The sequence below is a fragment of the Takifugu flavidus genome, chromosome 13 (genome assembly GCF_003711565.1).
Source record: "Takifugu flavidus isolate HTHZ2018 chromosome 13, ASM371156v2, whole genome shotgun sequence".
Classification (NCBI taxonomy): Eukaryota; Metazoa; Chordata; class Actinopteri; order Tetraodontiformes; family Tetraodontidae; genus Takifugu; species Takifugu flavidus.
This window is the reverse complement of record NC_079532.1, coordinates 13,100,881-13,112,928: the sequence shown is the minus strand read 5'-3', so window position 1 is coordinate 13,112,928 and position 12,048 is coordinate 13,100,881. Positions and strand designations below refer to the sequence as shown.

Here is a 12,048-nt window from a genome sequence, read left to right as displayed (position 1 = left end):
ATCACGCAGCACAGTTAACAAGTAACAGCAGAGTTCTTTTTATCTCAACATGATACCTGACATGAAATGTAATTGTGTTTCTACACGTTGATGATTAAAGGATTGTTGCCACCTCTTTTAGTTTCTAAACACAAGGCAAGTTTTGTTGGCACCTTTGTCTAAGTAAGGCAAGTATGAACACAAAAATTTAAACACATGTTTAATATGCTAAGAGGTTATGATACCAGTACAAACAGAGGATCTGAGAGTCACCGAGAGGGATTTCCTCAGATATTCACCAGATTCCCAGAGTAATCCTCTGGGATTACCATTCTATACAGAGGCCCGTGACCTCTGAATCTGAAACATTTTAAGCCTTTATATCCCCCATCACTAATGCTTCAGTTAAACCACAGCTTCAGTCAACAGAGGACGACCACCACCTAAAAACCCGAGTAAGATGGTCACTGAGATGCATGTATGGCCGTCACACAGGCACGTGGGCGGATTTGGAGGGATGCTCGTCAGACCTGTCGACTAGGCCCTTCAACCACGGCCTTAACACTACCAAAGTATTGCATGACCTCCAACACAGCATGTGTTCATATTTGTCTCTTAGCATCCAATGATAATATGCTGTAATGGAATTTAGTGTGTCATGTGCCATAAATATGTATCCTTCAGAACTCTGCAAAAAAATGTCTGCACACATTATCTTTTAATCCAAAATTCTCATCAGACCTGTCGACTGGGCCCTTCAACCACGGCCTTAACACTACCAAAGTATTGCATGACCTCCAACACAGCATGTGTTCATATTTGTCTCTTAGCATCCAATGATAATATGCTGTAATGGAATTTAGTGTGTCATGTGCCATAAATATGTATCCTTCAGAACTCTGCAAAAAAATGTCTACACACATTGTCTTTTAATCCAAAATGCACCATGGAATGTAGGAAGAGGGTTCTTATCAAGGAAAAATAGAAGAAAAGTAAATTATGATCATGATTCATGATTTGTGGACTATCAAAAAACCCCAAAAAACTCATTCCCATGGCTGAGAAATCTCTCCAGGAAACCGTAAGTGCAGACATCCTTCTTTTTTTCACATGCACATTTTCAGTCACACACTCAGTATTTGATAAACCTGGGAATGGAGCAGTGGAAATGCTTTCCAGACGAACTATGCAAATACGACCTTATCCCCTGGGAGACTCTAAATGGTTTCCACCACAACAGAATCTGCAGAGCACCGTTTGTGTGTGCCTAAAGTAAGTAAGAATATCAAACAAAAATAGGCCTCTAGCTATTTGCAGACAAATTGGACAATTACAGCAAAAGAAAAACAACAACAATAAAAAAAGAGAACAAAATAATGCACTTGAAATGTTTGACTCAACGTCCATTTAAGCCCCGTTGCTAGAAGGTCTCCCTGTTGGTTCTGGGAAAATATTTTCTCACATGCAGATCCTGTCTTTGGCAGCCAGAACAAAGATGGCTGCCAAACATGGACAGTGATCCAAATTCCTCAGTAGGATTTCACAAGTTCAACTTCAAACTCTATCCGATGATGGCTTGGCTGGATAACAGGTGGGAGGGGGCTGAAGCGAGGAATTAGCAAGGAGATGTAGCTTTTCAGATCCTGTATTTTTTCCCCCACCTGCTAGAGTCCACTTGGTGTTAGAGTGGAACCAAATATTTAATAAGAGATGTACTTTCTTGAAACCATCAGGGTCTGACTGAGTTTATCAAAGTGGGAGAATGGTATATGAGGTTTATTTTAGGAGTCTTAGCTGCTCTGCCTCTGCTTCGTATCATAATGGGCTGGGAGTCGTCAGTGAGAAAGGAATATAATCAGTGACAGTTATTCTCCTAGGAATTAGGATCATACCAAGTTCACTGGGCATAAAATAATCTAGGTGTCAGTAAGGAAGTTAGCAAAGCTCCCAATCTAGGGAGGAAGTGAGCAGTTACTAATATACACGAGACGTGTATCATGATGAGAGATTTTTAAATAAATAAAATGTTCCAGCCAAATCCCAGATCTCGGAAACAGCTTGAATCCAAGTGCCTTTGACATCTCCGAGAAGCAGCTTCCCGTCTGCACCCGACAGGCACCATGACAAGAAATAAACTTGTCATATCTGGGATGTTTATCTTCCGCGGGGATGTTGAGCACAGCGAGGATGGGATTAACTTAACCACACGTCACATTCACACGCCGCCTAATAAAATGATGGCTCTTAGCGAGCGTTGGGGACTTGGAATATTGCAGGTGAGAAACTTGGAAAAAACAGAGGATTCATGCAACTCAAGGAAGTCTGCACAGCTGTGCTGGTGAATACCCCCATGTCTTTCACATGCAGGATATCCTGTCTTTTAAACCTAATTTAAAGGCTCATGCCACCAGAGGGAAATGTTTGACTGGACGGTGTTGAGTCAGTATGACTGTGGCTGATGCATGAAAGTGTGAACATGTGGCCGTGTGGAAAATAATGGGCCCCTCTGTGTGAGCAAACAACATGTCATAAATGTTACAGCCTGTTGCTTTCTGTAATGGAACAGTTCAATCAGGCTTTAGATTTTCAAGAGCAAAAGCACAGTCGATGTAAAATTATCACCTTCCTAATGTCGCACTGTAGGCCAATAAAAAATAAAAAAAAGAAATCCATGCTTTTCTCTGATTAAATAAAGTATGTAGGACATAAGACTCTTGGTTCTCCAGAGAGGTTTAAAAAAAGGGTCGTGAGAATTAAATAAGAAATGAGGAGGTTATTTAAGTCGGGGGAAAGAAGTAAAATTATTATACCAGAGAGGCAAAAGAGACAGGAGAGGACTCGATTCACAGCACTGGAATGCAAATGTATTTTTACTTCAGTGTGACAGGAGAGAGTGCAAAGAAATGAAAGAAGTGAAATGAGACTAGTTTAAACCCCAAAAGGTTTATCTGTCTTTATATTTTATTCCCAGCTCTGCGAGATTAACACTCTAATTAGCAGAGGTAGGGAATGAGTGGCATATCCTCATCCCTCAGTCTGACATGCTGACCCCTCTTTGTCTCAATTCGAAACTCCCACCTCTGTTAAAGGCTCCATCTTGGACCGTACCACCTTGTCCAGGCCCGGGGATGGTGAGTCGAACTAATTATGGAACATTGTCACTAAAAAGTGAAAATTGTTGATGTGCTATGTGTCCTACAAGCTAACCTGCTGCCAAAGTCAGTTAAAATAGTTTCTTTAACAACATTCAGTGTGACAGTAATGGGTTGGACTTCGGCTGAAGGGTGTTTATATCAGCTTCCTCCGATTGTGCTGGCCGCACTCTGGACGCTGTCAGATTGCAAAAAACAATACACTTTTCACAATTTTTAGAATAATAATCCAGTAAATTCTGGACTGAAAAATGAAAAGAAATGGGATTAGAGAATACGTGTAGAAAAAACAAAGTTTGTATTGTGCATTAGATTATTCCACATATGCTGTATGTTCCTGCAACACGTCTCAATGTCTCTCTTTTAGCCTGTTTGTCCTGGTGGTGCCAGCTGCACACAGGCAGGTATGATGCTGGGGGAATACTAATGGTTCCGTGAAACACCCAGAGACAGGGAAGTGAATACAGATCAACCGTTTTGCCGAATCACTGCTTGACAAATGCATGACCCTGGGCAAACAGTTGATGGAAAATGTAATTCAATTTTAGATATACCGTAGTACATTGAAAGACAGTTCGACTGGCAAGAGTTAGACCAAATTTGAAAAGAAACTGTGTCTGAATACGTCTCTGCGCAACCAGCCCCATTCACAGAAACACTGAAGGGCTTAACAGCTTGGGTTGCAGCTCCTAAATAGGCACCCTAGCAACACAGCTTCCTGTCACTGCTCTGCATACTGAACACTTAACTAAAACGAAAGAAAAGCAATGTAGCACAGTGGATGAAATTGGTGGGAACCCTCCCAACGACGTTAAAAGGGTTCCATTAACGAGTATTACTACCAGCTCCACAGGCGTCCCATGATGGAACCTATGCACATGCACTTGTAAACTAGCTGCACATGTAGTTAAACACACTCATATTTAAATTTGCATACAGTTAAAGCGCGTGCCGTTTGCTTTGTGTGCACCCTACCTGATAAAGTGGCCTTGAGACACACCTGTGTTTCTGTATCAGATGCAAGTGTGCAGGGAAGTTCCTGGCATGCACGTGAAGGTGTCGCAGGGCTGTTGAAGTGAGAGTCCACAGAAGACTATGACGCGTACAGACTGCCTCATCGAGACCCACCAGGACTGCCTCCATTCTTTTCCTCTTTGAATCAGTACAGTTGGATCTGTAGTTATGCTGTTAGTGGGACACCCACAGGTATCACATTAGCAATCCTTTATTTGGACAGGTGAGCCCCAGTGGTAAACTCCACAGGGGCCCTGGTAATTAGGAGGAATTAGCCTTTCTCGTCTTCTTGAAACCACTTTAGCTCCAGATAATTATTAGGTCATCTCTAGAGGTAAGTCACAGAGAGACAAGAGAATCCTATGCTAATGTCTCTCTTTCCCATATCCTCTCTCAGGCACGACGGGCTACAGCGGTCGGCTGCATCCTCAAGGTCAAACTCTCCGAGTCCTTCTGTCCAGTCCCGAAGAGCCGGTTTTCACTAATCAGACACTTTCTCTCTTTCTTCCTCCTTCCTTCCTCTCACTCAAGCGATACGGCCTCTCTTCGCCGGCCTGAGCGCCATAAACACAAACATTCCCACTAAGGAAATGCAGTCAGGTCTCCGTCTCTCCCCGACGAGCCGTTTTTAAAGTGGTATGCACTCTCACACTGAAGCTCCCAAGAACAGCAACCACATCAGCGTCGGAGTCAAAGAGAAGTCAGGACTGCAAAAACTGCCTTTTAAAGGTGCGATGCACATGCACACACTGACACTGACACACATCCTCCCCATGCAGGTACGGGTGCACAAACACCTCACTTCGCTGTGATTTTACCCAAAAAAGGAAACAATTTCCTTTAGCCCACTTTCCCAAAACAGGATTATCCTGATTATCCAAACTAAACAGAAGGAAATGAAGACAGACAGCCCATGCGACACTCTCTTATAACTTGACACGTTATCCTTGAGCAGATTAGAAAATATGCAAATATGACTGATAACATTTAGTTTTGCATCAGCGGTCACAAGGAGGCAACATTGAGGTCTCCATGAGTGGACCTCTTCAAATGTCCAATGATTTTTAGAAGGCAACCTGATTCCTTTCTTTCTCACTTTCCTTCCGCTTTCTCCAGCGAGCTAAGATCGATATCAAGTTCAATAACTCTGCAGTGTGTACAGGAATGATCTGCCTGCCGACTAAACCCAATCTGAGGGGGGATTAAATGGCCTGGTATGACAGTCTGATTCACTGTGGAGCTTATCGATGCGCAGGGTCACCAACTTTATGGCTGACATGCTATAAGTGTGTATACACACACACACAATGCCTTTTTTTGTCAGCACACAGTGTGATGCCTTTCATCACTGAAAATAATAGATTTTTGCATTTAGCATCTCCTCCCTTAATTTCTTTGTGCGCTACTGACACAACAGTGAAATTAATGTTCAAATCTACGATAAATCTCCGGTAATCCTTTAAAGCTTCATAGATTTAGCAAACTTCGCTCGGCACATGCTGCATGCTTTGTCTGTGCACATCAGCAACTCCACAGCTCTATCTCAGGGCCCCTGCTGCCCTCTCAGTGGTGTCCTCGGATACCCATGAGGAATGTAGGGCATTCCTCCACTGAGAATTTTCCAAAGATCAATCCGGGCTACACGTAAAAGGCGTGGGACGGTCACTTCCCAGCCACTGTAATTTATGAAGGGCGCAAATATTTGTTGTGATAGGAGGGAGGGAGTTGGTAGTTGGGGGGGTTGAGGTATGACACTGAGCCGTTCCCATGATTCTGTGTGCGTGCTATCCTGTTGACTCCTGGGAAAGGTCAGACAAGGCCCTGTGATGCAAACAGTCAGCACCGGCGTGTCAGCTGACTGGCTATTACCACGGTAACAAGACAGAAAGAAGAAAACTTTGGAATTTCGCAATAAATGGTGTATAGACAGAAAGTGACAGCCAAAGGGGAATAAAATATCACTTTACACCCACAACCTAATTAGCTGTGAGGACATCCCAGTCAAAAATAAATCACTTTTCTCCATCTTTTGATCTCTTTTCCTCTTTCTGTCTCTCTCCCTCTCTCAGTGATCCCCTTGCCTTCTGATCTCCAGTGAGGCGTGTTACACCAGAGCACAGGCAAATTTTGGAGAGAGCGACAGAGAGGCAAAGATAGGAGAGTGGGAGAGCAATGGAGGGAAGTGGGTCACAAGAACACAAGAATATTTCAGCTGTGGTGCTACCGCTGATGTATCTTGAGGGGAGTTAGTCTGGAGAGTCTATCACGGCATACCACAAAGTGCACACGTTCCTAATTTCCCTTGCTTTAACACCCGCCCACCTACACACACGCCTAACACATCACAGCCAGTGTGTCAGAGATTTTAGGTGATGGGCAAATAATAGACCCGGCCTGACATTCAGTGATTGTATCACAGGTGCGAGCAGGAAAATCAATGTAGCATCATGTGACTCCAAAGGGAGCACGAATGCAGCACGAGAAGGTATGTGCATGTCAGAAACCTTGTTTTCAGTCTTCATTAAAAATAAATATATGCTGCACAATATTTACAATGCAACTTCTGATGATGCTAGATGAAAAAAGCCCCCCGTGAACCTTTGAAGTATTGTTGTAAGGCATTAGTCCCTGAAGTGTAGAAGCTGCGCGAAGGGATGTTCACTCGGGGAAACGTGCACTGGGCCTGCTCACACTCGCGAGCTAATCATTCTCTCCACTCTGCCTTGCAGATAAATATTAATGAGGATTACCGTGTTACAGCTCACAGGAAAACAAGTGACATTTCCAACATTTTTAAGAAAAAATGTTTTTTTCCAGTGCATTCCTCATTTGTTTCGTGTCTTCCCTTTTTCGGTATATAGACACACCCACACACACACACACGCACACAAGCACACTATGAATAAAAGCCTTCATACGTGAACCACAGACAGTGGTTTCGTTCTTAAAGAGCAGTGTTATCTATGTCTAACAAAGGGCCCAGATTGTGCTGGGATATTTTAGGAGGACCATCTCAGGGTCTCTACATCCTGTTTTGGGGGAACAGACTCGCTCCCATCAAGCCACACTCTGTTCCTCTGCTTAAGAAAGGCCTTTGTGCAGCTTTCTGAGACCGGAGAAGCTGAGATAACGGAGAAATCATTCCGAGAGGGTGGCAGAGGAACATACACATGTGCAAACACGTGCACACACACACACCCTATAGCGAAGTTTTGCCAATGGCCAGTACAATAGCTCACCAGCTAGCAACTGTCTCCAAAGGGTGCACTTTATGAGCAGATCGCTGCCTTCAGCTTTCATTTCCAGTCAATAGACGAGCATCTCTTTGTCTGATTGTGCTCTGCTATGACATACTTGTGTGCAGCTGTGCCATTATCTCTGGAACAGTGGCTTAATTTTGGATGGGGAATGAAGACCATTTAAAAAAAAATGTTGCAGAGTGATGAAAGAAACAGAAAGTAAAGAAGCTGTCAGAGTCCCATGTGAACCCCAACTTTTCCCTTCGGTGCTCCAAAACATTCCCCCCTCTGAGCTGTCTTACAGAGAGAAGAGGGTCTGCTTTCATGCTGAACCGGGGCTTCAGGAGCCCAACATCTTGTTTGTTCTTTCCTTCTTTCATCCCTTCATTTCTCTTTCCTTTATCTTCCTAATTGGACTGACTGGCCACAGCCCTTTCACCTCCATGCTGGGTTCAGGTTGAGATCCCAGGAAATCAATACTAAAGGAAGCCAACTTGCGGGGAAGCATAAATCAGCTCTTGGTGTTGGTGGAGGGAGGACTAAAAACAATTAAAAGCACAAAATTCTCAGGGTCGCTTCTTTCGCTTTGACAAATGAGCACCAACACTAATGCTGAGACAATCAAATTGACCTGATGGAAAACAAGTAAAACTTTTCCCTTGACCTACAGAATGCCTGAGTCCAGCGTTGACCTTCTCTTTTGGTTCAATCAAGACGTTTATAGGTAACAAAGATCAATCCCTGCCCTTCACCACTTGGCGTGGAACCTTCTACCTTTCATGCCTCTGGTGTTAAATTACAGTCACCCTTTTGTCTGTTTGCATTCCTATCCAACTCATGAACATGTTTTTTTCTCTTTATTCAAGCTACTGAAACTGCACGCAGGCGTCATTGACACTGATCCAGCCACCCCCACCTTTAACCCTCCTCCTCCTGCGCTGTGGCTGAAAACGATATGTTTCCTTGGAGACAGATTCAAGCTCTGGGTATCAGAACCATTTTTGTCTCTTGGTTCCCCTTTACAAAAACACGTCCCTCTTCCTCGTGCCCTCGCTTCTCATTGTTTATTTGTTGTTTGCCTTCTTAATTTGACACAAAAGAGCTGAGCAGCTTAGCATGATAGCTGGATAATCCTCTTTCGGACCACTCACGTCCCGTAAAAGAAGCTGTCACCACCTTCATCGCCATATTATACTTTGATCTTCTTACAATTTATCTACGCCTGTATTTCCTTTGGTCTTTTATCCTTCGTTCAAGTGTTACGCATGCTGAAGAGTTATTCAAAAGACACAAAGAGAAACTGAAGCCAAGATTCTGGGTTTTTTGAGGTATAAAGGAAAATGAGTTGCAAAAAAAAGTTATTTTGAGTAAAGGGAAGTTTTTTTTTGTTTTCTTTTAAGTTTTCCCCCCTCTCATTGTCCCGAGGTTAATGAGGCGTGCTGAGGGCCCGTGAAAGTCCGTGCTCGGCCTGTCAATGTTGCTCAATTACACGGGATGAAAAAATATCACGCCCATCTGAAACGGCTCAAACGAGGGTGATGAAATGTATCTGCGTTCAGCGAGTGACAGACAAGTGCACGCTATCGTTAACGCGCTTAAATTTGGAGGATCCATTTATAAAACATCTTTCAAAAGCCGATGTTTAGCCAGAGGCAAGCGCACGCCTACTAACCTCTGAAGGATGAACTCTCAAGTGCATAACCTGCTTTTAATTAGATTTATGCTTTCAGCAATAAACATTTTACTGACTGTGTTCCCACTCTGCTCAGTCAGCTGCTTAGAGATCCAGTTTTTGTCAATATTTTTCTTCCCATGTCTCCTCTATGCAGGTTACAGTATGTGGAAATCGAGTGATAACTCAGTTATGGGACAAGTCAGAGCACGACAAATCTGCAGACTTTCATGGAAGCGAAAGTATTTTCCTGTCACAATGAGGCTCGGAAACGGATCCTTTTAAGGACTGTCAGATGGTATGGATGCACCACTGAGTTTGTTCCTCTGTAATTAAACCAGCAAGCTACAAGCTACATCACAATGTGGTCATTTAGCTCTTTCCTTTCAACGCATGTGCGGTTTTGACAGACATTTTTCGGATTTATCACCCGACACGCGCACGGCTTCACACATCGAACTAATTCATGACAAACCAGTATATTCCTTTCAAAATTTCCCAGCACAATGATACGTGTATGGAAATCACGAGTAATCCCCTTCCAGTGCGTCTGCACCCAGCTGGCAGCGAGAAGAATAGGGGGCACGGGAAAGAAATGCAATCAGCAGAGAAAGAGAGACCTCTGTTCCTGTGAGAAAGTCTGCTTTCCTCTATTAATTATGTTGATTTAGGTGACTCTGTGTGTGTGTGCAGGGGTGTGCAGGCACCAGCCAATCAACCAGCAGGATTGACTTCTCACAGAATGGTGCTGAATATTCAGCTCTAGCCTCTGACAATCAAGCAACATTGCCATCCAGTAAATAGAAAACAAAAATGTGATTTGTGACCTGGAATCTTTGGATTAAGACCCCAAAGTATGAGAGGACGCCACGTAGAAGGGAACTGGAAATAATTGTCTATGCACTTGATTATTAGCACTCAAAATGAAAGCCAGTTGCATCGCAGAATGAATACCTGAGGAATAAATCACAAAGCTTTTAAATTATGCGTCACTTTCCTGGAGAGACAGGCTACAGCCTGTCCTGCTGCTGACGTTGGCGTTTCAAACCCATCCTCCCTGTCCGTGCTGGAAACTATTTTAAGATGCTCTCAGTCTCCAAAAAGACCTCTGGGCTGCAGGATCTGTAAATCAAGACTGCAACGCTGGCTTTGCCTTACGGAAGCAACCACGCTCATGTTTTTTAAATCTGTTTAACTGCAGTGAAAGTGGCAGGCAAACAAGCTGCACTGGAAGACAGCCCTCCCACAGCGAGACTTTTTGGTAACCTTGAAAAACAGGACTGCAGTGGAATACATTAAGAGTGACAGACACAGACCAAGGCACTGGGAAGATTGACGGACTGAGAGTGACAGGAAGAGGAACGGGGAGAAGCATTGTCCGGTGGAGAGATTAAAAGCTTTGCTCTTGACTTTCCTTCCACCAACTTGATTCTAATACCATCTCCTGGATTAGCCAAGAACCTTTTGAAATCTCCCCCACACACACATGTTTCTACTTTTATCTTAGTGTGGACTCACGGTGACATAGATAAATCCCCAGCCAACTAGCCTAACTCGAACCATCACAAAAAAATGCCTAACCCTAAACTTAAACCAGGTCTTAACCCTCAAACAGTGTTTTGAAGCGATGAAAACCAGCCCCAATGTTCTTTGATCAAAAAAAGTCCTCACTTTGCTAGGAAAATGAATATTCTGGTCTTCCCATTACAACAAACACAGCCTCAGACAACCCTGCACACAAAAGGAAGAAAGTGAGAAACAGAAAAGGAAGGGGGAAGCCCTGCCTTACCCTCTCTCCACTGTTCCTCCGCAGAGTCCCCACCGGCAGCTTTAGCATCAGCCGGCGGGTTCTCCCAGGCGTCACCGCTCCCTGGACCACCATGGTGCGCTCCACGGTGTGCGTCTCTGTGGGTGTGTGGACATGTGTGTGCGAGGTGGGCGTCCTCTCTGTCCCGTCCAGCCTGGCAGCAGGCATTCACACCAGCTCTTGCGTGGGGTTGTACCGAGGAGAAAAAAAGTGTGTGTGTCGTTGAGGTGTGTGTCCGCGTATGGATAGAGCTGCAGCACACACCACTCCTACGGGTCGCTCTCCACCTCTATTTCCCCTCGTGTTGAAACTCTTTCCATTCTTCCTCTCTCAGCTCCCGCTCCACAAAGCCGCTGCTGAGTGTGTGAGAGTGTGTGAGAGGGAGAGGGAGCATGCTTTGTCTCTCCTCTCGCTTCTCCTCCGTGGCACTGGCAGCTCCCCCTCCCTGCCTCCCACACTCGCTTACTTCAGTCGGGGGCTTAACCAGGTCAGTGGATTAATGTGACGTTATGGTTGTTATTAGCATACGCGTTTGCGTCACGTGGACCAAGAAAAAAATTGTGTGCAAGCAGACTGTACACACCCTCTGGCCCCCACCCCTTACGCGCGCGCGCGCGCACACACACACACACACACACACACACACACACACACAGGGAGTCACGTGGGGAACCTCAAAAGGAATATGGGATGTTTTGCCATCTGGTTGGGAGATTATCTTTGCAATACCACATCCAGCTTTCTCCCTGTGCTGTCTGGAGCAGAACAAAAACTGAGAGAACACACACACACAGACACACACACAGACACACACACACACACACACACACACACACAGTGGTTACAGATAGTAGCTGTCATATTACTTGGTTCATCATCTATCCGAAGAAAGGCGTATAAATGAGGCTTTTTTTTGGTCCTTATTTCTTTTAAACCGTAACTGAAGTGCTCCAGGACTCGTGGACCTTTTATTCATTGCGATGGCCACACAGAGCTGAGTCAGTCATCCACATCCATATTGGTCTTTACGTGACCATTAGAGTTATTGGAGGCATGAGTTAGAGCTGCTCCGAGTGACTTATTGTCATATTTCAGTTATCAATGACCACTAAGGTTACCTCTGAGCATCAATATTAGCTGCAAGCTGAATTAACCTAAGTGGGTCTATGCACAGCTCGGCTCCTA

General features: G+C 44.4%; 1 protein-coding gene across 9 annotated transcripts in view; it reads right to left on the bottom strand.

The window, feature by feature from the left end:
* frmd4a (FERM domain containing 4A) overlaps positions 1 to 12,048 on the bottom strand; it is a 73,171-nt gene that overhangs the window by 31,892 nt on the left and 29,231 nt on the right. For 2 of the 9 annotated variants that reach the window (XM_057053004.1, XM_057052995.1), the window contains exon 1: positions 10,846 to 11,323. The exons of 3 other annotated variants lie outside the window; for them this stretch is intronic. In XM_057053004.1, the coding sequence (XP_056908984.1) occupies positions 10,846 to 11,031 (186 nt within the window). In that variant the 5' untranslated portion in view covers positions 11,032 to 11,323. Of the gene's footprint in view, positions 1 to 4,106; positions 4,699 to 10,845; positions 11,324 to 12,048 lie in introns of those variants that run through there. 4 more of the 9 variants (XM_057052998.1, XM_057052994.1, XM_057052997.1 and 1 more) reach the window with 3 other exon arrangements.